General features: G+C 43.5%; 3 protein-coding genes across 3 annotated transcripts; 1 reads left to right on the top strand and 2 right to left on the bottom strand.

The window, feature by feature from the left end:
* The first annotated feature begins 1,435 nt into the window (after positions 1 to 1,435).
* C11H6orf226 (chromosome 11 C6orf226 homolog) lies at positions 1,436 to 17,618 on the top strand. Its single transcript, XM_032647626.1, has 6 exons — positions 1,436 to 1,929; positions 2,319 to 2,456; positions 10,312 to 10,467; positions 11,832 to 12,430; positions 16,786 to 16,877; positions 17,441 to 17,618. Exon 1 carries the CDS (start codon positions 1,448 to 1,450, stop codon positions 1,778 to 1,780), a length of 333 nt encoding a protein of 110 aa, XP_032503517.1. The 5' UTR covers positions 1,436 to 1,447; the 3' UTR covers positions 1,781 to 1,929; positions 2,319 to 2,456; positions 10,312 to 10,467; positions 11,832 to 12,430; positions 16,786 to 16,877; positions 17,441 to 17,618.
* LOC116762162 (mitotic checkpoint serine/threonine-protein kinase BUB1 beta-like) lies at positions 4,876 to 7,679 on the bottom strand. Its single transcript, XM_032648913.1, is given in 5 exon segments — positions 4,876 to 5,346; positions 5,348 to 5,439; positions 5,441 to 6,054; positions 6,057 to 6,420; positions 7,668 to 7,679. Coding segments are annotated over 5 exon segments (1,248 nt in total). The 3' UTR covers positions 4,876 to 5,180.
* Positions 17,239 to 22,575, bottom strand: RPL7L1 (ribosomal protein L7 like 1). Its single transcript, XM_032647625.1, has 7 exons — positions 22,254 to 22,575; positions 21,522 to 21,630; positions 20,671 to 20,834; positions 19,207 to 19,344; positions 18,427 to 18,536; positions 18,076 to 18,290; positions 17,239 to 17,656 (listed from the first exon to the last, which is right to left on the bottom strand). The coding sequence occupies exons 1-6, from the start codon at positions 22,292 to 22,294 to the stop codon at positions 18,082 to 18,084; spliced, it is 771 nt and encodes a 256-aa protein (XP_032503516.1). The 5' UTR covers positions 22,295 to 22,575; the 3' UTR covers positions 17,239 to 17,656; positions 18,076 to 18,081.
* Between the last annotated feature and the right edge of the window lie 2,856 nt (positions 22,576 to 25,431).

The raw sequence follows: 25,431 nt of genomic DNA, 5'->3' as shown, positions 1-25,431 counted from the left end.
GGTGTACAGTGAAGTGATTCAGTTATACATATACATAGATCCATTCTTTTTCAGGTTCTTTTCCCATATAGGTTATTACAGAATATTGACTATAGTTCCCTGCGCTATACAGTAGGTCCTGTTGATTATTTTATATATAGTAGTGTGTATATGTTAATCCCAAACTCCTAATTTATCCCCCCCCCCCCCCGCCCTTTGGTAACCATACGTTTGTTTTTGAAGTACCTTGAGAAATTCCAAACCATTTAGATTCACCAGCTCTTAGCAATTCTGCCACATTTGCTTGATCGCTCTCTTTCTCTCTCTCATGACATTTCACCCATAAATACTTCAGCATGTATCTCCTATGAACAAGGTCATTCTCCCACATAACCAAAGCACAGTTACTGCACCTAATTTAACATTGATGTAACACTGTCATCTAATATACAGAGTATATGCAAAATTTCCCAAGGGTAAAATGTCCTTTGTAACTGATTTTCCCCTCATTTTGCTCCAATACAGGATCACAGTTTGCATTTTTCACATCTCCTTTAGTCTGACATAGTTCCTCAATCTTGTCTTTTTCTTTCTGTTTTTGTCTTTTATGGTATCAACATCTATAAAGCATCCAGGCCAGTCATTTTGCAGAACGTCTCTAACTTTGGTTTGTCTGCTCATTTCCTCCAGTTTAGATTCCGAGTGAACACTTTCGGCAGGAACAGTACAGAGGAGATGCAGTGTCCCTGCACCTGTAGTGTCCCTGCAGTGCATCACTTCAGGAGGCAGATGTTGCCAGTTTGTCCGATTAGTCGTAATTAAGCTTTGCTTACTTGATTAAGGCGGCCTGTGCCAGATCAGGCTAGCTTTCGATAAACTTAGAAACCTGGGTTTTATTGGCATTGGCTTCCCAAGCAGCTGGAGGGAATGTAGCACTCCTGGCCCGCCTTCATCTTCTCTTCTCCCCTCTGGGAAAGTCTGGAATAGTCCTGACGGCAGGAAATGGGGAGAGAGTGGCGAGGCTCTGCAGTGGTGTCCTTTGTTCCAGGTCTCCTGAGACCACTGGAGACATTTCCTCCATTATTTTCTGTCTGGTGCTCTGGGATGGAGGTTATCTCCCCCGCCCTCCCCCCACCACGTGGCTATGCAGTAGTCTCAGCGCAGGCATGAACGCAGGTGTGTGCGCGGTGCCCGGGCGAGTGTGCAAACTCAGGTCTTTTTGCCTGCATCGGCGTGTCGGCAGGCACGTTCCATTCTGTGCAAACCTTCCCGTGTTCTAAAGCATTCCATGTTGGAGGCTCTGGGGCGGGTTAAGTGGTGTATGTGTGGGTGAAGCGTTTCCGCGCGGAGCATGTTTTCCAGTGCTCCCCGCTCTCTGGGCCGCTTGGTACGGTCTACACCCCCCTTCACTTCCTCCGACGGTGGTTGCACCCATCCCTCCCGGAAGCGCTCTGGCTCCACGTCAGCCATGGAGCCGTCCGGCAGTCAGAGCAGGACTGGCGCGGCTCCTGCACCGGCGGACTCAGCCTCGGCTTCGGTGACCCTGGCGCAGCTCCTGCAGCTGGTCCAGCAGGGCCGGGGGCTCCCCGGCCTGGAGAGGCGCCACGTCGTGGCGACCCTCGGCGAACCCACGGCGTCTCGGCTCCCGCGGAGGCCCAAGCCCTGGGAGGCCTCGGGCTCCGCCGACGACCCCGTGCCGCCCTTCCAGACCCGGGGCCACAGGCCCGACGACTCTCCCTATGGGCAGAGGACCCTCCTGGAAGAACCTGGCTCCGGGGAGACTGCGACAGCGCCTTCCTAGATGGCACATAGTGGGTTCCTGAGGCTCGAGGTCCTTTGCAGCTGTGAATGAAAAATGTTGCTGCCCTATCTGCAAAGGACGCTGCAGCCATCTAGCCATCAGCCAGTGCTGCGGCCCCGTCGGCGAGCCCTAGGGAACCGAGGATGGAGGTAGATGGGCCGCCCGCTGCCAAGCCCTCAGCCACTGCAGACACAACCAAGGGCGCACCCTGAGGGGGCTCAAGATGGGAAAGAACAGGATACTGGCTTTGGATAGCTAAGGCGCATATCAAAGGCAAGGTGTCAGTGAGCCCAGACTCTTGCATCTACCTGTTCACAGAAAAAAGCTCAATTCATTAACGTGAGATGTCGGGTTTTCTTTAGTTAACAGTAATCTTTTGATGTTCTGACTACCTGATTTTGTCGCAGAACTCCTATCTATCCTTCAGAGAAGTCCCTCAGAGCTATCTGAGAGGCTGCCTCCTGGGCTTGCGTCCTCAGAAAGTCTGCCAAATAAAATAATTCTCAACTTTGAGGTTTTGCTTTTTTTTTTTTTTCAGTCTACAGTTTTGGTGACCATGGAGAGAACCAGAGCAGACTTCTCCTCTTCGCCTGAACTCTACGAGGAACCGGACCCTTGGTACTGGCAGAGGCTTCTTGTGCCCATCCGCCTCCTTGGAGAGTTCATACGAACTTGGGTGAGTCTCTCCTGGTTCTTGGATCTCCTGATTATTGGTTGATTATCCTGAGTTTTATTTGGCAGTGTCTAGCAGATGCCTGGCTCCCCAGTTGAAAGACATTGGGGAGTGACCTCCCTAGTTGAAAGATACTAGGGGAGCACAGTTGTGAAAGACACTGGAAGAAAATGCCCACCAGCTGAAAGATACTGGGGGAACCTGGTTGGAAGACACTTGGATTTGCTCAGTTGAGAAGATATTTGGGGACTTCCCTGGTGGTCCGGTGGTTAAGCCTCTGCGTTTCCGCTGCAGGGGGCACGGGTTCCATCCCTGGTCAGGGAACTAAGATGCCACACCGCGCGGCCAAATAAAAAAAAAAAGTACTGAGCAGTCTGGGCTGAATGTTTAGATAAGAGGGTGACCCGATGTTTTCCTCAAATTGGCTACCTTAATAAGAATTTGTCAGGATAAGAGTGCAATAGTAAATTTTATCCCCAACGAATTCAGCTTTAAAACGGGAAATAGATTCTCTCAAACAAAAACGAAGGGCATCAGAAAACCAACCTCCGATTAACACTCCATCCAGATTCATGAATGTACTGAGCTCATACTTGCAAGTACCTACTTAATTGGGAGTCAGAGGAAATCTCACCCTGAAAATGACTCAGATTGGGCTCATTTATTGAATACGCAGTTAAGTTACAAAAAGCCGGCTTGATAAAAACATCTTTTCAAAATTCTGACCTTAAAAAAACAAAAACAAATAAAAGCCCTTCCGGGGGAAGTTTAATTTCTCTTTCTGTGTCTTTGAGATGTAAATGTTCTACTTGATCTTCTTCCAGCCTTTTGCGTGTATGGCTTTTGAGAACTTGGTCTCTGCCATCCAAAAGGTGCACATATGGTGTACATTTGGCAGCCAATCAAATAGACTGGGATTCTGAGCAGTCTTTTGTCTAGCTGTACCAACTCTCGGGGATTTTTTGCCATTTTAACCTTCATTTGCGTCAGCCTGTACAACAAAGGCCTTTACTTTCTTAGACTATTTTTGGGAATAAACTTTCTGGATCTTGTTTAGGCAGCAGCCTTCACACTCTCTTGCGGGGAATGCCTCTTGCATCTTATTGGTTTGAGTCACTATTAAGATACATCTTATTAATGGCCAGATGATGGAGCCTTTAAATTGGGAAAACTCTGAATTGGTAAAGTTTTAGGGAGCTCTCATTATAACTAGCTGTTTTATTAGTACCTACGAGGAAAAAAAAGTGGGAAAAATATGTGTAATGGTTAACCTAAAAACTCCCTTAGTTTAAAACAACCCCCCACCCCCCAAAAAATGGTTTGGGAAGCCTTATTGTGGTCTCTCCTTTCCCTCAGTGGGTCTTATGGATAACAATAAAAACAATAATTAATTTTAATTAGGTTAACAGGAAAACAAGAAAAAAGTGAAGGGAAAGTCTAGGGACTTTTTCCCAACAAGTTGGAAATTTTAAGGTGGTTACTTAAAAATGGAATAAATAAAACAGATGTTAATGGGATTAAATTAAAGGTTTGATACAAAACTACCTAAAGTTGGATGGGCCAAAGGGACGCACTATTGGTTCCCAACATTAAAGGGCCCCAAACAAGTCTGCTCTATTTACCCCAGTTTAAAAATATATATTTAAAGGGCTGGAAAAAATTACACTGAGATACTTGACCAACAATTACTTGGGGCAACAGGCCAATTAATCAACTTGAAAGATTGACAAAAGCGCCTGAATTCCTTGGTGCCCACTGGACCACCAGGGGAGTCCCTGTCTTGCAAATCTTGACAACAGAAATGTAAATACAGCCCACAGAAACCTGAGACTGAGCCTAATTAACTCAATCAGAAAGAAACTGAAACTAAGGAAGAAAAAAAGGAAAAAGTGGCCTTTTTAAACTCAAACAGCTGGAAAGTCTCCCTCAGCCAAAATCTAATTCATAGCCTCGAAGTTTTATCAAGGACAAATACAAATCTTAAGTCTTTTTCATAAATAGTAAAGGCGTAGTCATCTGAGCAAGCAAATTTAATTCATTCCAAGTGTTATTTATAAACTAGTAAGTTTATATTGTAATAACTGATTCATAACTTAAGTTTTTTTTTTTGGCTGTCCCACACAGCATGTGGGATCTTAATTCTCCAACCAGGGATCAAACCCGCGTCCCTTGCAGTGGAAGCTTGGAGTCTTAAACCACTGGACCGTCAGGGAACTCACAATAACTAAGTTTTTTTTTTAACAAATACTATTTTATTCTTTACAAAATACATAGTGATCTTAAGGGTACAGGTCACAAATTACAAACGGGAAAAGCACAGGGAAAACGTTGAGAAATATGCGTTAAATGACAACAAGGTTGTGTTCACCTAGAGGGGTGGGATAGGGAGAGTGGGAGGGAGATGCAAGAGGGAGGAGATATGGGGATGTATGTGTATGTATAGCTGATTCACTTTGTTATACAGCAGAAACTAACACACCATTGTAAAGCAATTATACTCCAATAAAGATGTTTAAAAAAATGACAACAAGGCACCCATTAATACGGAATCCATTTAGAATAAAACAGTTCTTTGTTAGACAAGGCCAAGAGGAGGTACCTTGTTGCGTAGAAAATGCCAGTTACCTAGAAATATACTTCTATCAGAAAGTAGAAAAGTGTTAGTAGTGTACCTATATTAAATCATAGCATATACAGGTCCAGCGTTCCACAGTACAACCATTGGTTTTAGGCAGGAATCTGCGAGAAACTTGACTGCCTATCTTGCTGGAAGAGGAAAGCCCCAGGACTGATTAACTTCCCTACCTTCCATAAAGCTTTGTTCAGGTGACTTTGGAATGTGGTGTCAAACACCCTATTCATTTCTGCCGCAAGTTCCCGCAGAACAGACACTGGACTCATCCCTGGCATTCAGAATCCGCACAAAGAATTTATTCCACAGTTCACCGCCTTTTAGCTTAGAAATATTTTGGCTAAGCTTCCAGAGGGGACCCATCCCAGAAGACCTGCAGGTGTTCCTTGAACAATAGTAAATGTGCTAAATCTGCTATACCAAACAGATAGGGAGAAGAACAATTAGCCAGGATCTTTTGCCCTTCCAGGATCTGTACAGTCTGAAAGCCGCTGAGGTTAAAAACGCCTAGCTGTGCCCTAAGGTCAACACTGTAGGAAAAGTCCACCATCTTCAAAGCGCGATTGTTCTTATTACAATCATAGGGATCGTGGATTCTGTTTCTAAGAATCAGACTCCTTGGACTCAAGTCACCGTGGACTATTTCTGCTTTGTGTAGTTTCTCCACCATTGTCAAGAGGTTATAAATAATCAACACTGTCATTTCATGGGTAATAAATTCACTGTATTGAAGAAGATCCTGAAGGGTGAAGCAGTTTATATATTGGTGCCAAACGATACAGCCATCTTGGTATTGATACCAGCGACACAAATTATCACACTCCTTATTTAAACGTTCCTTTAACTTGAAGTTGATATAAAAGTCCCATGGGACAGGTTGAGAAGATACCTTTATTATGGTTAACTCTGCAGAGTTTCTTGGCGTCACCCAGAATAATTTATGGTCTTCACATAACAGGTATTCTTGTTAATGCAGTAATCCTCATTATCTAATTCAATTTCCAAATTAGGCATTGGTCTATCTTCTACGAAAAACTCTGCAGAGGTACTCAGCTCTGGTTGGGATTTTAGCAGTTGTCTGTGGTACTGTGAACACCAGGGTGACTGAGTAGGGCTGTCTGTAGTCTCACTAGTGAGCTCCAGTTTCTCAGGAATTTGAAGACATTTGATGGAGGAGGTGCTTGTAACTGAGGCAGAAGATCCGGAGAACCCAGAGGAGTGTGTGGCTTCACAGCTGTCTTCAATAATTGGGCCCCAAACTGCTGAACTCCACACTCCAGAGGCCCTCCTTTCCACATGCTGCCTCTCCCCTTCTGCGCCAGTTCCTCCCAATAACTAAGTTTTAAAGTGAAGCTATGAGATCTCTAGTTTTGTCTGTTTATGTGTCTGTGTGTACATTATTATGAGATATTATTATGAGAAGTATGTACCTCTAGAAATATCAAAATTAAAATTTAAAAAGAGCTCTGTATAATTGACTTAAAAGTAAGGTGTTACAAACTAAATATTTCTAAATATAAAAGAAAGTGGTCGGAATGAATTTCAGGTTTATGTGATCTAAGAAATATTCAATATTAAATTAACATTTCGTGTTTAAAAATATGTTTTTATTGATGTATAGTTGATTTACAATGTATAGTGTCAGGTGTACAGCAAAGTGGTTCAGTTTTATATATATACTTTTTTTCTTTTTCAGATTCTTTTCCTATAAAGGAAAAGAAAATATTGAGTATAGTTCTCTGTGCCATACAGTAGGTCCTGTTGGTTAACTGTTTTATATATAGTATAACATCTGGTATTAAAGCTAGCTTAAGCTCACTGACTTAATTAATATAGACATGTCTTACTGTATTGTACCTAGGTTTACTAAAGGTTAATACATTCATGTCTTTTTTTTGGCTGTGTTGGGTCTTCGTTGCTGTGTGCGGGCCTTCTCTAGTTGCGGTGAGTGGGGGGCTACTCTTCTTGGTGGTGTGCAGGCTTCTCATTGTGGTGGCTTCTCTTGTTGTGGAGCACGGGCTCTAGGCACACGGTGTTTGGTAGTTGTGGCTCGTGGGCTCTAGAGCACAGGCTTAGTAGTTGTGGCTCATGGGCTCTAGAGTGCAGGCTCAGTAGTTGTGGCGCACGGGCTTAGTTGCTCCACGGCATGTGGGATCTTCCCGGACCAGGACTTGAACCCGTGTCCTCTGCATTGGCAGGTGGATTCTTAACCACTGTGCCACCAGGGAAGCCCTGCATTCATGTTATTTCTGTTACAGACTTTGTCAACAGCAACAACAAATTAACGTGTAGGATAATATTTTCATAAGTTATAAAATGAAGGTAAATGAGAGGAGTTTTCAGGTGAACTCTTTTAGAAATAATTATATCTTGGGTATGTCTGTCTAAAATAGTTTCTCTAGATTTTTGGTAACTTGAGTTTTGCTAAGTTAAGTTAAATGATGGGAATTTATTGAATATCCAGGTCGTTTCAAATGAGATAAAATGCTGAAACATTAATTGCTAAACAGGTCTAAAGTTAATCACTTTATTCTTCTTAGGAAAGGAAAAACTAAAGATGTCTGGGTTTATTACAAACATACCTTGTACCACATTGAGGAAAGAAATTATTTTATATGTTTCTAGAGGTTATGGGATACTCCAATCAGGGAATGCTGGTATGACAAACAGCTTATAATTACTTGCTGCTTGTTGGTTTGTGCTAGAGATTAAGTTTTTTTATGTTTCTTTTTTTGCGGTACGCGGGCCTCTCACTGTCGTGGCCTCTCCCGTTGCGGAGCACAGGCTCCAGACGCTCAGGCTCAGCGGCCATGGCTTACGGGCCCAGCCACTCCGTGGCATGTGGGATCTTCCTGGACCGGGGCACGAACCCGTGTCCCCTGCATCGGCAGGCGGACTCTCAACCACTGTGCCACCAGGGAAGCCCAGAGATTAAGGTTTTTAACAGTTAAAATTGTAGTATGTAATTAGAACTACTAAAGATAATAAGGGAAATATTTCAGTATGCAAGGAAAGTAGGATGTGTGTTTTCAGCAAAAGAAGGTATGAGGAATGGAAGTACAGTTTGTTAAGGGGAAAGAATGATTTTGTCCTAGAGCTGGTTATTTCTGTATTAAAAAAAATAAGGGACAAATTAATATGAATACAGAAACTTGTAGAAGATTTGTAAAAAGAGAGCCCTGAAAAAGGAGTTTTATACATGGTCAGGCTTATATTAGATTCAATTTAATTTCGTAAATGGATTTTGTTATTAAAAGTAGACTGGTGCAAGACTGGATTTGGTTCTCTCTTTTAAGAGAATAAAGTTTTCTTGAAATACTGCTTTTGGTAGCAGATTTTGTGAGCTTTTTTGCCTTTAAGTGATCTTTTTTTTTTTTTTTGTCACTTTGGTTAAGTGAGTATTGTTTCACAGTGACCTGTGATCCTATTTGACCAAGTGTTAATATTTCTGACAAATATCCCAAATATCAAATTCTAACAAAAGTTCTTTTGACCTCTGGTTAACTCTGGGATGCTTCAAAGGAACCCTAAGACATCTCAGAGAGGATTATTAAACTAATTAGGCCTATTTGGTATGTTAAATTACTTGAGAAACATTGTCAAATGATTGGAGATGAGCCTTAGTTATATGGTATGGATAAATGTTATAGATATTCCAAAATTTATGTGAAATTCCTAAAATTCTGATATGCTCTGGTATAGTGTTATCAGTCATAATTCTAGTTATTATCTTAAAATGTCACATGTCATAGAAATATCCAAGTTTCTTGCCAGTTGCCTTGTAATCAGATCTTTAACCATGCCATTTAAGTCTTGTCATTTATAGACAATCATTGTTTTACTCTGAAGCTTTTATAAAATGAAAATATTCAAGAAAATTCATAAAAAGGATTTCTGACAAATATAAGTTTCTGATTAACTTTTGGATCATACCACTGAACTAGGTAACAAATTGCAAAACTCTAATGGAAAACCTGAACACTTCAGATCATCAGAAATTAATTACATGGGACTGAATGAACTGATAAACATGATTTATAATTTTATGACTTTTTCTGTAATATCCTGGCTTTTAATCTTTGTTTTCTAGAAAAACCTTTCCTCTTATGCTATGACCTACAAAAAGTTGATAAAGTATACCTTTACAAACAAAGCTGAAACATTTATCTTCTTCACTCTACCTAGTCCATACAGAATTTGGCTTCTCCAGCTGGGTCTCCTGTGGAGTTGATGGTTTATTACAACCAAATTACAACTAGTTATACTAATCATTGTTTTAATTTGTTCTCTTTGTTTCCAGATTGTTTATGCTTTGTGTTTCTCTCTGCTGTACTATGACCTTATTAATGTTACTAGCTTTATTACTTATCCCATCTAGTTCATAAGATTGTCTCTTGCATTACCCAATGTGTAACCAGGTCTCCAACAAAATTAATGATGGCTAAACATCTTGAGGAAATAGATCAATAATTGTAACAGTGTGATTCTAGATATGAGAAGAAGCAACAAGGGAAAACATTTCCTGGATCATAATAGACTAGTAAGACAGGTGATCCAGAGGATTTTACATTATTAACAGGGCCTAATCCAAAAAAAGTTAACACATTGAGTAGGCTATCAACAGAATCTTTGCCTGATCTAGGAATGAGCCTTCCTAGCACCATGGGACAAAATTGGTCATGAAATGTCTCCCAAATGTTGGTCGAATTTTATTACTAAGGGGAAGCACTGTGGGTGAAAAATGTTGCCTGCCATATCAACAAAGGATGCTGCAGCCATCACGCCATCAGCCACTACAAACGCCCCTGACGGTGAGCCCTGAGGGGACTCGAGAGACAAAACGCGCTGCCACTGCCAAGCCCTCAGCCACTGCAGCCACCCGGAGGGCGCACCCTGAGGGGACTCAGGAAGGGAAAGAACAGGATACTGGCCCTGGACAGCTAAGGTACATAGCAAAGAAATGATTTCAATAAGCTCAGACTCTTACATCTTCTCATACATAGAAAAGTGTTAAATTCGTTGACTTGAGATGTTTGGTTTTCTTTAGTTAACAATCATCTTTTGATGTTCTGACTACCTGGTTTTTTCTGCAGAGCTCCTGTATATCCTGTAAAGGCTGCTCCCTTACCTCTTTGGAGCGGCCTCTCAGAACTATCTTGAGAAGCTGCCTCCCAGGCTTGAGTGCTCAGAAAGTCCACCAAATAAAACATAATTCTCAACTTTTAGGTTGTGCATCTTTCAGTCGATATAACTCTGAGATCTGGAGGGTGTGACTGTGTCCTGCATAGACTAGGGCCCTGGATACTGGCCACTGCTGTTTCTCTTCTGTGCATTCACCACCACCTATCAGCTGGACTTAAGCCTCCTGGGAGCATCACTGTGGTGGTGGTTGTTGTTTTTAATTAATTTATTTATTATTTTTGGCTGCATTGGGTCTTCATTTCTGCGCGTGGGCTTTCTCTAGTTGCGGTGAGCGGGGGCTACTCTTTGTTGCCTTGCGCGGGCTTCGCATTGCAGTGGCTTCTCTTGTTGCAGAGCACGGGCTGTAGGCACGAGGGCTTCAGTAAGTGTGGCATGTGGGCTCAGTAGTTGTGGCTTGCGGTCTCTAGAGCACAGGCTCAGTAGTCATGGTGCACGGGCTTAGTTGCTCCGCGGTATGTGGGATCTTCCCAGGCAAGGGCTCGAACCTGTTTCCCCTGCATTGGCAGGTGGATTCTTAACCACTGCGCCATCAGGGAAGCCCCACTGTGGTTGTTTTGTATTTGTATCTCTAGACAGTGAGCCTCAATTAAAAAAAAAAAAAAAATGTAATCCTGTTTCAGTCCTTATATGTAATTGAAACAAATCTCATACTTCACTACTTGCAGTGCATAGATGTGTTTTTATTTTTAAAATGCTACTTGGGACACACTAAACGGTTCTGACCAACTGGGAACAATTTCTTAGGAGTGTAGAAGTTAGTGTTTATCTCCCGATTCAGCTTATTCTGGTGGTTGTGGAAGTGAATTTGGGATCCAAGTGGCATTTTTATTTCAGACAGCCATTCTCCAGATAGGCAGTGAAAAAAAAGGCTTGATGAAAGAACTTGGCCCCAGAATGACAACGAATGAAATCTCAAAGCATAAAAAAGAGCCAGTCAACAACAACCCCTAGCACCTTAGGCTCTAAGAACCAGCTGGGTCAGGCAAGGGGCTAGAGGCTCTAGAGCCAAGGAAAAGCTTTAACTACCTTGTAAAGTCAGTCTCTTAAAATCAGCCGCATGACTCACTGCACCTACTATTGTTTCCTGAAACTAGGTCTTTTGTTCTCCCTACACCTAGAACATATCAGGTATTTATGTTGACTGTCATGATCCCACATTAGCACACACTAATAGGACTAATTTTCCCCAGAAAAAAGGATAGTCCCATAACTTGTTCAGGGAATGGTATCTAACATGGTACACAATACAGAAGCGCATAATTTTTAAAACTTCCTTTACATAGATTTCTAAGTTAAAAACTGTTGTTTTGCTTAATACTCTTAACCATGGGAGGCAGACAGGCTAGACTATATTAGCCCCATTTTATAGGCAAGAGTGGAAACATTTCCATATTTAGTATACGACAGATCTGGGATATAAACCCTGGGGCTTCCACACTCAACTGCTCTTTTCCCGTGACTTTTTGATACATCATTTTAAAGTAATCTGACTTCACAATGCTTTACAGTATAAGAGTAACATCTATAACATCTCATCCTGGCAGGTTCACTCTTGAGCCAGTTAACTGTGAAATAAAATTCATATTTTATGGAAAGAGAAGAAAAATTTAAACAAAAAATCTTCTCTGCCTTTTGGCCTCCTCTCTCCCACCACTGTGCATTGTGTATCTTGCATTATGCATTGACCAAACCTTTACCATCGGCGGAAATTTCTACTCAACCGTAAAGAGCAACATTCTCCTAAGACAGTTCCTTAAAGGTAACATTCCTTCTTGATAAGGGGTCACGTGGTGCTCAGATGTGGATTATGTAAATTGTCAATAATATGTCATTTGATGTACAGCCCTCCTCTGTCTCAAAAAGCTTATATAACTATCTTGACTTCTAATGGGTGGAACAATTCTCAGGGCTTTGTGAGATGCTCTTCCTGGGTTATAATCCTCAAATTTGGCTCGAATAAAATTTTCCATTTCTTTTTTAGATCGACTGATTAAAATTTTTCATCGACATATGCTTGGTGTAGTCAGCAGGATATCAGAGACTCCTGCCAGAGGCCACCGGGAGTCTATGCAGAAACAGTGCTTGGTGCCAGCATGGGCCCATTGAGCCCCACCTGCTTCTCAGCACTCCCCAGGTGTTTTTGGTGGGTTCTCCTGATACTTGGATCTCATTGTTTGGGTGTTGATCCTAAAAATTTTATTTGAGCTGGTTTTCACTTAAGACTTAGAGTCTTAAGGGGCACCGGTGCATTTCCTAGGGCGTCTGGGCAAGAGGCCCAGGGAAACATGTGGCTGGGGTTTTGTTAAATTTGAATTAAAAAAAAAAAAAAGGTTGAACAAAACTTTTGCTAGTGAAATCAGAGACTGAATTATTCAGCGCCAAAGAATAAAGGGACATTTTGCTCCTTCCAGCCACAAGCCATCCTCAGATGACTGAGGATCTTTGGGAAGTGTCTGAGGATCAATTTTCATGATGTGTAGCAGTCCCATAGGGAAACCCCATTACAGTCATTAAGTAAGTACTGCTCATCCAGGCGGCGTGACAGAGGCTGATCACCTAGTGTTCCGAGCATCCAAGATGGTTTTAGGCTGTAATTGGGAGAAACTGAGCCACCTAAAAGAAGTCGAACCAGGGAATTCCCTGGTGGTCCAGTGGTTAGGACTCTCTGCTTTCACTGCCGGAGGCCCAGGTTCAATCCCTGGTCAGGGAACTAAGATCCAGCAAGCCACATGGTGCAGCCAGAAAAAAAAGGTTAGTATCTGCAGATTTTGGTAACTTGAAACTAAACCAAGGTAAATTATGAGAATTCATTCACTATCTGGGTCATTTCAAACAGGATAAAATTCTGGAACATTAATTGCTGGGGAGGTCTAAGTTCTTAGAAGAGGAAAACTAAAGCATAAGCATAAGTTCGTCAATCAGGAAATGCTGATGTGACAAACAGCATTTTTATTTTTATTTTTTGGCTGTGCCACGTGTGGCATGCAGGATCTAGTTCCCTGACCAGGGATCGAACTCAGTGCCGCCTGCAGTGGAAGCTCGGAGTCCTAACCACTGGACCACCAGGGAATTCCAGAGAAAAATTAAGGTTTTAAGGTTAAGAATTATAAGGGAAACATTTCAGTATGCAAGGAAGTAGGATGTGTGTTTTCAGCAAAGAAGGTATGAGGATTGAAAATGCATTTTGTTAAAGGAAAAAAGGTTTTGTCCTAGAGCTGGTTGTTTCTGAATAGATACAGAAAGTTGTGGAAAGTTTGTGGAAAAAGAACACTGAGAGTTTTGTGCATGGTCAAAATTGGCTGAGATAAGATTGAACTTAATTAAGGAAATGTTTTTTGTTTTTTTTTTTTGCGGTACGCGGGCCTCTCACTGTTGTGGCCTCTCCCGTTGCGGAGCACAGGCTCCGGACGTGCAGGCTCAGCGGCCATGGCTCACGGGCCAAGCCGCTCCGCGGCACGTGGGATCTTCCCGGACCGGGGAAGGAACCTGTGTCCCCTGCATTGGCAGGCGGATTCTCAACCACTGCGCCACCAGGGAAGCCCAAGGAAATGTTTTAAAGGTAAAGTAGTATAAAACCTGAATTTGGTCCTCTAAGAGGACAAAGTTTTCTTAAAATATTGAACTGATTTTGGTAATAGATTGTGAGTTTCTTTAAGTGATCTGTATTTGCCATTGAGATATTCTTTTTAAGTTTTTTATTTTTTTGGCCATGATTTTGGCTCATGGGATTTTAGTTCCCCGACCAGGGATCGAACCTGGGGCCCTGGCAGTGTGCGCACCGAGTCTTAACCACTGAACCACCAGGAAATTCCCTGCTATTGAGAACTTTTATCGTCTTGCTGGTTAAGTGAATTGGTATTGTTTCACAGTGACCTGTGATTCTATTTGACCAAGTGTTTTAAAACTTTTTGATTTTTTTTTTTTTTTTTTTTTTTGCGGTACGCGGGCCTCTCACTGTTGTGGCCTCTCCCGTTGCGGAGCACAGGCTCCGGAACGCGCAGGCTCAGCGGCCATGGCTCACGGGCTAGCCGCTCCGCGGCATGTGGGATCCTCCCGGACCGGGGCACGAACCCGTGTCCCCAGCATCGGCAGGCGGACTCTCAACCACTGCGCCACCAGGGAAGCCCATAACTTTTTGATATTTTTGACAAACTTTCCAAAGATCAAATACTAAATGAAGGTCATTTGACCTCTAACTTTGAGGTTTTCCAGAGGGTCCCTGGAGCACCTCAAAATATTTGTTTTCTCTCCATCTCGAGAGAGGAATATTAAACTAATTAGGCTTACTTGGTATGTTAAATGGGGAGCAGTTAAATAGATGATGATAAAACTTTAGTTTATGTCATATGTGTAAACATTATTAATATATACATTCTAGAAATTAAGTGAGAGACTCCCAAAATTCTGGTATGTCCTCGTGATAACAGTCATAATTTTAGTGTATGTCACAGCAGTAACCAAGTTTCTTTTCAATTGCATGTAATCCAAGTTCTTTAACCTTGACTCTTAAAGTCTTTTGTCATTTATAGCTAGCTATATGGTCAGTTAACCAGATATTTGGTAGAAATGAGGTTAACTTTAGAAAGAAAAAGATTATGTTTTCAGTGAATATTCTAGTTTTGTTAATTCAGGCATTTACTGGCTAAGACTCACTTCTCAGCTCCTTGCAAAGTTTAATTAAAAGGACACTGTTTCTGAAGGCTATCACAGTACTCTAACTTTGGATGAAGATCAGATCCACCATGACCTGCAACCAGGACATTATTCATATTGGAAAGGACATCCGATAAAGGACTCCTTGGGCTTCCCTGGTGGCGCAGTGGTTGAGAGTCCGCCTGCCGATGCAGGGGACACGGGTTCGTGCCCTGGCCCCGGGGGGAGATCCCACATGCCGCGGAGCGGCTGGCCCGTGAACCATGGCCGCTGAGCCTGCGTGTCGGGAGCCTGTGCTCCGCAACGGGAGAGGCCACAAAAGTGAGAGGCCCACGTACAGCCAAAAAAAAAAAAAGACTCCTTGCAGCCATGTTGGAAGGGAACATATCAGGCCTCTCCTGAATGAACTGAAGCTCGCTTTTGTTTTTTTTAATAAATTTACTTATTTATTTTTGGCTGTGTTGGGTCTTCGTTGCTACGCGCGGTGGTGCATGGGCTTAGTTGCTCCACGGCATGTGGGATCTTCCTGGACCAGGGCTCGAACCCGAGTCCCCTGCATTGGCAGGCAGATTCTTAACCACTGCTCCACCAGAGAAGCCCTGGCAGGCAGATTCTTAACCATTGCATCACCAGGGAAGCCCAGTGAGACCCCTTTTACCCAGCTAATTAATGCTGCCTGTTCTGGCCATAAATAATCCTTTATATTAGATGTTGAATATCAGGTAGCTCCTAACGGGAACCAGTGGATTTATGGAACAAGTTTATCACCTTGGCTCTCCCCAGCAGGGAGATTCACAATTGGTTTCCCTTGGTCACTTACTTACAGGCAGCCTTGGAAATAGTTCCTGCCAAGCTGTCAGTCTGCCTTTAGTGCAGGCACACTGGTTTCTATCAGTTTTCCAATGGTACTACCATTTGGCCATGATATTTAATTCACCTCATGACCCATGAAGAGTCAAACTTTTGCTCTGAAATATTGATACTACGAAAATGGTTTGGTCCAGAATTTTGGCTTGAACTTTTGCTAATAACATTGTTCCTCCTCCTACCAATTTAAATGAGTTTGTGGAACTTACAAGGTGATAGTTTCTTGCCTTTCACACTGTGTCATTTGCTCCTACTAAGATAATGATGTTTGAATGACTTGGAACTATAGGTCACATCTATAGTTTTCTATAAAATTATGGACATACACAATGTACATGCTAGGAAAACTGGCTTAAGTACCTTTTTGGACAACTTGGAATTGGCTGTCAATCCTTGACAAATATTCTGCCAGTATAACCCTCTAAAAGAGAGAACTGGGCTACTAGGACCCGGCATCAAGGGACATGATGGACACTGAGGCAGGCAAGCAGCCCCCTAGCTTTGAGGGACCAAACATTTGGTCACCTAATGCTTTCTGTCAAAAGATTAATGATCAACAGGGGCAAACTGTAAGATACGTATTTTATGGCAAGACAAGAAAAATTTAAACAAAAAATCTGTGCCCTTTGGCCTCCTCTCTCCCACCACTGTGCACTGTGTTATCTGCGTTATGCATTGACCAAACCTTCCCCATCAGCAGAAATTTCCACTCAACCATAAAGAGAAACGTTCTCTTAAGACAATAATTCCTTAAGGGTAAAATTCCTACTTGATAAGGGGTCACATGGTGCTCAGGTCTGGATTATGTAAATTGTCAATTATATGTCATTTGATATACAACCCTCCTCTGTCTCAAAAAGCTTATACAACTGTGTCTTGACTTCTAATGGGCAGAACAGTTCTCAGGGCTTTGTGAGATGCTCCTCCTGGGTTATAATCCTCAAATTTGGCTCGAATAAAATTTTGTTTCTTTTTTAGATCAACTGATTAAAGGCACAGGGGCTCAGCAATCTACCACCATGTTCTTAATAGGAAACACCCACTGGCTTGAAGGGAAAAAAGCCACCTTGGTAAGCCTTGGTCTTCCACAGGGCACAGAACCAGAGGACACTAGCAAGGTCAGAGCCCATGTGACCAATCCTGGTAGTGCAGGACTTCTTCACATGAGGTGCCTGGGTCCCTGAGAAAGATCTACCAACACCCTAAACTTCCAAGAAAAAAACTGGAGTGTATGCATGTTTTCCTGGGGAAAGGGTCCTTCCCTTCGCATAGATCCAAGAGTCGGTTAAAATCCTGAGCTAGAGAAAAGCACTAAGCCAGCTGGAAAGATGATAATAAGTAAGCTACCAGAGCCAGCCAGTCGGAGAGCTCACTAAGCCGTCATGGAAGTTAGAACACAGACTCACAGCACACAACAGGGCATTGTTTTTCTGCGCTTCTTTCTAATTGTATTTCAAGTTCTTTCTAAAACAAGGCCCTTGGATACCCCACGTTCAATATGCCCCTGGGCCTGGTCCACTGCTGTCTTGTATTCATATGTGGGTATTTGTTCGTTCACCAACATTAAATCCCAGGATAGGTGTGATAAAACAGGACTCCCTCCTTCATGGCACAAATCCTTTGCTGGTTTCAGAGGTGGACGGCGGTCTTTGCAGAAAACACACAGGAACTTTTTCTTGGAACTGACGTGGGATGAAAAGTGCCTGCCCTGAACACCATCTTTTCCCTGACCATTCCCCTCCAGTTTCTGAAGATACAGCAGAAAATAATCTTGCTTGAAGATACTGGGTAACAATTCCATAAAACAAAAACAAACACATGCTTCCAATGCACTGTGCTTTCAGATATGCTGAGGAAGAAAAACACAACTTCATTAATTCAAATGCAACGTGGCACCTAAGAGTAATCACAATAAAGAGCAATTTCAAAGAATTAACATTCCTTCAACAAGTGATGATTTACATCTTCAGGTCCTTTTTGAAATTAGTTCTCAGTATTATTCTCTCTCCACCTCCAGCTGAATGACCACAGCAACACAGAAGGTTTTTTGGTTAGTCAGTGTTTTCTATCCTGTAACTCTTGGGGTACACGAAACCCCATGCCCTAACCAGGCATTCACTGTTCCAAGTATCTCCATCCATTAGACTTGGGAATACCAGCTCCCCTACCCTGAGTTCTCATACATTCGTAAATGCAAAAAGATCTTTTAAGAGGCAAGGCATATCCCATCCAAAGTCAGCCCAAGGGCAGTTTTCAGCCCTGCCTTACCTGGGTTTAGTTCAGCTGCCGGATGAGCTGATTGATGCGTTCACCTCGATAGCCAGGTGAGCCCACTTCCTTGAGGAAGCCCACTCTATTCTTGGTAGCGTGACGGGCTACTGAGAGTTGGAAAGGGCGCAAGAACCCTGAGATCACCTGAAAATTCTTCCCCGGAAAGGCAATTTCGTGAATTAGGTCTTCCAAGCAAATGACACCAAACTTCCCTAAGAAACATAAGGTTCAGATTCCTTTATTCAACATTTTCCCAGCACACACAGTGAGGCTCTTATATGCCAGAGCTCGGCACTCTGGCAGGTTCTTGGGACTCTTTCTGCTCCGACTCCTAAGGTGTTCACTTACCCAGGTGCTCCTCAATCACTGTGTTGTCTGTCAAAGGGATGATTTTATTCTTGACCTTGGCTTGTCCACGTTTCAAGATGAGTTCCCGAACTGACTTCAAATTTGGAAATCTATGTGTGGCAGAGTAAAATACCACCTCAGCCACCTCCCCACGGCCACCAGGTACACTGTACTAACTGGCCACACAGTCCAGCATCCTGGCTAAGGATTCTACCAAGCCCCCTCCCCAATGTGTCCTGCAACATGCTGCAGCTGGGATGCTCGGAAATTCACCTGAAGGAGGTGAAAAACCCAAGCAGCCTTACGTAATTAGAAATTAAAATTTATGCATACAAATGCTCACCAAATAAAGGTATTTATTTTCCAGGCAAAATATGTCCTGGCTTACTGTCTAGGACTTTGGCCTTAAGTGACCCTATTCAAGAGTTTGAAATGAAATCCAAGGCTTTTTTGGGTTTTACTGTTTGAAGGAATACTACCTAGCCCTGCTTCAAGATTCCAAGAATTAATCTGTCCTCTACTCGTCTTACTCAGCCTTAGCCTACAGCTGAGCAAGCCCTGCCACAGCCCTGTTCAGGCCATTGTCAGCTGCTCTGGGAACCCCCGCTCTACCCGCCCCGTGTTCTGAGACTCTCAAGGCTGGCAGCTGATTCCTGGTGACTGTGGTCGCAGCAAAATGTCCCCTGGACATAGCAACATGAGCACTGGAGGACAGTACCCTGTGCCTCCCAATGTTCTCAACCTTCTCAAACGTGAATTCACACAAAAATCCATACTCACCCCCAGGTCACATAAGGTTCCACTATACGAAGCGTTTTTATGGTTTGAGGAGTTACTTGCATAAAGACACCACTGAAAATCTTACTCAGGCGAAGTCTTGCAATGGTCCTCTGCACCAGTAAACTCACCCCATTAATCCTGAAATGAACACCAGAGAAGTCGGGCTCTGTCCAGCAAGCACCCATGAAATGTCTGCCACTACTGGGCACCCAGAGGGTAGGACACAGACCGTGACTTACAAAGTGCAACTGAATGGTATGCAGCTATGTAAACAGATCATTTCCATGCTATGTGGAGCAATACCTGAGGTGCTAAGGGAACAGAAATGGTCCCTGAATTTGTGTGTGTGTGGGGTTGAACACATCAAGCTAAGGAAGCCAGGCTTGCTTCTGTGAGCATTAAAAGCTATGGAAGATTTTAAGGACTTCCCTGGTGGTCCAGTGGTTAGGACTCCAAGCTCTCACTGCTGAGGGTCTGGGTTCAGTCCTGGTCGGGGAACTAAGATCCTACAAACCACGCAGCAGGGCCAAAAAAAAAAAAACCCAGAAAAAACCAAACTATGGAAGATTTTAAATAAAGGAGACATGATCAGATTTGTTTGTCCATCACTGAGGGAGCATATAAAGCAAAATAGTGCATGACACCAGAGTCCGGGAAACCCAGCTAGAAAGCTGATGTGATAGTCCAGGAAAAGAGATTATGGCAGTGGTAGGAGACTCATACATATTTAAAACCCACAGGTTACTGATTTGGGTGACTGGGTAGGGAAACAGAGGCAGAGCTGTATGTGCTGATAGGAATAGGTAAGTTATCACTAAACGTGGAAAAAGCTTTCTGTACTCTCCCCAGCACTGAATATACTCCATCCAATCGACCTGGTTCAGTTCCTAGAAGATGCCTTGATCCCCCACTTCAGGACTTTTTCCATCTGTGCCTGGAAAGCCTATCTTCCCAACCCTTTCATGTTTGTAGTCTCACCTTCAAGTTCCTGCTTCCCAGTGTCCCAAACCGTGACACACCACACCAAGGGCCCCTTTGTCCCGACATCCAACACTTTACCCTCAAAGCAGTCAGTGTATTCTCATGTCTGTTTTTTTTTTTTTTAATATTTTTCTTATTTATTTATTTTTTTTTAAATTTTATTATTTATTTATCTGTTTGTGCCGGGTCTTAGTTGCGGAATGCATGTAGGATCTAGTTCCCTGACCAGGGATCGAACCCAGGCCCCCTGCATTGGGAACGCGCAGCCCTATCCACTGCACCACCAGGGAAGTCCCTCTCATGTCTGTTTGCTTAAGCTCAGTCTCCCGAATCTTGAAGACAAAATCTATGTTTTGCTCAACCCTGAATTCCTAGCATAACTTGCATTAATGGCTTAAGGCCTACTATCTCATCTCCCTAAAAAGGGCCTAAAGCTGAACCAATAGTTTGCCCCAGCATCATGAAATCCAGCAAGTTCCCTACCTTTCGATGCGTAAAACAAAAGCCAAGGAATGTTTATCTGGCACTTCCAAGCCATGAGGTTTCACTTCTAGTCGTCTGAGTCGCACCTTGTCACGGAGTTGCCGCCAGGAATCATGTAGGAACCATTCTAGTCGCTTAAACTTGATCTCTTTTCCTTTCCTCTGCTACAGAGAAGGCAAACCATCACCATTTTATGCCTCTAGTCATCTTTACTTCCACAACAGTAATTCATTAGTCACTACTGATGAAGCTTATTTCCCCCTATGTTCTGGAAAGGGGGCGCAGACAAACATCCTCTTATATCCCCCACTATTCTTATATAGTGGGAAAACCAAAATACCCGAGTGAAGGTGGTGTTGAGAAAACTTGGGAACTTATTGGGAAAAGTCCCTGCTAAATAAACAAAAACCCAATTAATTTACATGCTGTCAGCCAATGTTTACCAGCAAGTGTTTATGGAACCTAACACTATGTTAGGCATCATAAAGCTCACACTTCTTTTGTTACCGGCCTCCAAATACGTATTTCTCCAAAAACATTTAGCAAATAGCAAAAATCGTTTTGGTATATTAAAAAAGTTTTTCCTTCAGGTACACACGCATGTTTGGTCTCTCAAGTCACTTGGTATGAACCTGGAAACTCTCCATTCACTTTTTCCTTAACAACTTTATGCCAGTATTTTGTTCGCTGAAAGTGATACATATTTGCTAAGCAAAGACAAGAACCCTATACCTTGTATAATCCAACCGATGGGAGAAGAGACTGTCAGTACCAAATCTAGTTCAACACATGCTGGATAAAACTCATCAAATACAAATTCTAATTCCCTCCACCTGGTTCTCCACCATTACCTCCTTCCTTTGCAAAAGCGCCTGCTTTGCCTGGGTGGCTTTCAGGGCCTGATAAGCCTTCCTCTTTTTCAGGAGATTTTCTGGAACCAAAGGGATCTTTTTTCTTGGCCTGACACAGAAAATGGAGACGAACGATAGTATTAAGTAAACAAATCTTCAATGGATTTCCGAAAGATATCCTGGGCTTCGGTTAACATTACTGTCTTCAAATTACTAAGGACTGAGGCGCCTCTGAAATATGTGGTTTCCTGGCTCCAGTCCTTCAAAATGGACCTCTCACATTCCCTCGTCTCCAAAACCTTTTAAAAAGTCATGAACCCCTTAACCACTGGTCCTCATATACGTCAACAGAGCTTTTACTGCCACAGCTTTACAGACACCATCAGCGATGAGATTCGGCCCCGTGGGGCTGGGACGGGTGCAGACCCATCTGTAGGGGTAACACTTAAGCCAGGCTGCAGTAACCCACTCTCCAGCCCCGCTGCCTAAATGTCAATCCTCTCCCCTTGAGGTAACCCGAGCTCGACTGCAGACCCCTCCGCCCGCCCGCCCGCCCACCCACCCACCCAACCCCTACGGCTCCTTACTCCTCCCTCTGTAATCTGGAACCTTTCCTATTCTCTCCCTTCAGTCCACAATTATCCTTATTTTCCGCCACCGAGAAATAAACACTGTGGATGGTACCGGATGCTCGAGACGCCAAGCCAGAGGCTCACAGCCCCCCAAACTTACTCTTCCTCCGCCATCTTTCCAACTCTGCGGCTACTGCGCATGCGCAGCCCCACCGCGTGGGGAAGAGAAAAACTTCTCTGTTTACTCGACCATAGAGACGTCTACTCTAGCCCACGGAGGGGCGGTCCGGGCCGTTTTAGCGGCAGTGAACAGCTGAGGTTTTGCTAACCCCGATTCCCGCCAAAAGTTGCACAAAGCTTCCTTCGCACCGCTTCGAAGCTTTTTAGTGCCGTGTTATCTTCAAAACACAGCCTTTTTTATTCCAGCTGCACTCTCATAATGCTGGAGGCCACACTGTAAACAACGAAACGCTTCCCACAATGCACCGACTTCCGGTGGGGGTGGGAGCTGCTCCTCCAATTTCCGCTCGCTGGGCTGCACGTTTCCTTTTCTGGGTGGGGAGAGCTGGGGCTATGGTTTTGGCTCTCACGTGTGGGTAGCGCTGTGTAGGGACTACTTAGGACGGTGAAAAAAGGCAACTCTGATTCTGTCGGCCTGGCTCCGTCAGTGGGTCCCTGAGCAAGTTCTTTAATCCCTCTGTCCCTTAGTTTCCTTTACCCATTAAACTGACATAATGATGGATCTTGCGATAGCTTTAGGCGAGTTATATGAGCTACTCCATATAAAGCGTTTAGCACAAAGTCTGGCAGTAAGCAGTTAACACTTTGTTAATTATTATTGGTGCTGAACGGAAAACTAGAAATTCCAACTTACCAAGTCAGGACCTTCCCTCATATAGTTCTTAACCACCTGCCATATGCTTCCTTCTTTCCCGGTCTTCATTAAACAATGAAAAGTCCCGTCCTGTGTTTTTCTGAAACCTCTAGAGCAGGCGCGTCTCAAGCATTAATGTGCATAGGAGTAACCTGAGGGTCTTGTTAAAACGCATTTTATTCAGGAGGGGGCGGGGGTCGCTATTCTGCACTTTAAACATGCTTCAAAGTGATGGGGATACTTCACGTCTGTGACCAGCAGAGTTCTTGAGTAGGCTCTATCCTTCTGAATTCCTTCAGCAAGTTGTTATATTTTTAACATTTCTTCGCCACGATACTAGGAGAGCAGAGATCATGCCTGCCTTGCTCATCACTGATCCTAAGAGTCTAGCACAGGTTTTTCAGTCTCGGCACTATTGGCATTTGGGGCGAGATAATTCTTTGTAACGGAGGCTGTCCTGTGCATTGTAGGATGTTTAGCGGCATCCCAGGCTTCTACCCCACTGCATGCCAGTAGCATCCCCACCCCAGTGGTGACAACAAAAATGTTTCCGGCATTGCCAAATGTCTAGCACAGTATGTATATTTCTCTTAAGGTCTAAGGCAATGTCATATTTTGACAGTGCTTACAGGCATATCCACAGACTTTATCCTGTATTGTTTGGCTTGTTTTTCCTGATTAGACTGGCTTCTCTGGAGGCTGAGAACTTGTCACATACTTCTCTGAATCTTCTACAGCACCTCTGACAACCATGGGCACCTGCAGGGGCTTGTTAACCATCTTAAGCTGAAGGCATCGTATTGGTATGTGCTATGTAATTAGTTCAACCAGAAAGACAGTACCTCGCGCAGAGCTTAGTAGCTGATGAATAAATGTCAAAGGTCTACATAGTCTTCAGTCACAGGCTATGGCGTTGAGCCTCATTTTTACTCGCTCTTTCAGCACCTCACCATGTGTCTTACTTTGTGGAAAGGCAAAAACAGAAAGGTTGGCAAACTGTAAAGTGTCCATTAAATAGTAAACAAGAAACAAAAAAAGTAAACATTTTGTAACTTCCCTGTCTACAGATAAAAAGTAGCTTCTGTGCTACTGAAGGTATTTCAGAGGTATTAACAATACAATACTCCTGGCTGAAAGACTCGGAGGCAGGGATTCAGGAAAGGCTTTCCAATGCCAGCAGATGGTGCTAGAAGAGCACTTATTCTCAGTGTGAAAGCCATCGTTCCACTAGACTGATCCAGAGAAAAAAGAGATGGAGTCCTCCTGAACCCAAACATGTTCACTAACTGAAAACATGTTTACTGACCATTGAGCATATGCCCTGGGCCCTGGGCAAGACATGAGATTTTTAACTGACATTCCTGAATGAGAATGGGGCAGGGCCATTTACAGCCTCAAGAATCTTATTCTTTTTAGCCTGTCCTCATAGGCCTCTGTTCTCTTTTTTCTTGACCATTTCAGTTGTCCATCATTAGGGAATGGTTAAAAAATTTATGGAAGACTATGCAATTATACGCAGTGAGGTAGGTCTTTGTGTCCCGAAATCTCGATGGGGAGTATTTTTTATTTTTTTGCCCACAGACATCCATCCATTTCTCTTTTGGACCGATCGATCCCTCATTGAATAGTCTTTGGAGGGTGGGGTATCTAATCCAAACACACTTGCCCTCCCAATAAATACATAAACTGAAGGGGTCTTTGGAAGATCTTTTCAACTCCTCCCACTTCTCCATAAGACCCTCTCTTCCAGGTTTTGAATCTTCAGCAGAGTGATGATGGAAGAAGAGGAGGAGACTTTTTGGTTTTTTTTTTTGCGGTACGCGGGCCTCTCACTGTTGTGGCCTCTCCCGTTGCGGAGCACAGGCTCCGGACGCGCAGGCTCAGCGGCCATGGCTCACGGGCCCAGCAGCTCCGTGGCATGGGGGATCTTCCTGGACTGGGGCACGAACCTGTGTCCCCTGCATCGGCAGGCGGACCCTCAACTACTGCACCACCAGGGAAGCCCAAAGGAGCAGACTTTTAAGGATTTCCACCTACTAAGACCTCTTGGAGTTTTCTTATTCCTATCTTTCTCAAGCCCTTTTTAAAAAAATATTTATTTATTTATTTAGGCTGTGCTGGGTCTTAGATGTGGCACGCAGGATCTTTGTTGTGGCATGTGGGATCTTTAGTTGCAGCATGCATGCAGGATCTAGTTCCCTAACCAGGGATCAAACCCGGGTACCCTGCATTGGGAGCTTGGAGTCTTACCCACTGGACCACCAGGGAAGTCCCTCTCAAGCCTTTAAGTTCTTCAATCTTCCCTTTAATTTTTATCCTTCCTATAAAACTCCTTTATGCTGGTTAACCAAGCAGACTGGTTTCTGATGCTTAAAACCAAAGAATCCTGACTATAAAACTCCCAGATATTTGGTTACATTTGAAAACGCAAGATACAGAAGAGAATAGGGTGTTAAGAGAGTGG

The sequence above is a fragment of the Phocoena sinus genome, chromosome 11 (genome assembly GCF_008692025.1).
Source record: "Phocoena sinus isolate mPhoSin1 chromosome 11, mPhoSin1.pri, whole genome shotgun sequence".
Lineage (NCBI taxonomy): Eukaryota > Metazoa > Chordata > Mammalia > Artiodactyla > Phocoenidae > Phocoena > Phocoena sinus.
The sequence above is the reverse complement of the archived record's forward strand: the minus strand, read 5'-3'. Positions and strand labels throughout refer to the sequence as shown.

Coding starts and splice junctions, on each gene's coding strand:
- RPL7L1 (XM_032647625.1), bottom strand. CDS start 22,294: ATGCGCAGTAGCCGCAGAGTTGGAAAGATGGCGGAGGAAGA. Junction 18,537..19,206: donor GAACCTTATGTGACCTGGGG/GTGAGTATGGAT, acceptor TGCCACACATAG/ATTTCCAAATTTGAAGTCAG. Junction 18,291..18,426: donor AGTGATTGAGGAGCACCTGG/GTAAGTGAACAC, acceptor TATGTTTCTTAG/GGAAGTTTGGTGTCATTTGC.
- C11H6orf226 (XM_032647626.1), top strand. CDS start 1,448: ATGGAGCCGTCCGGCAGTCAGAGCAGGACTGGCGCGGCTCCTGCACCG.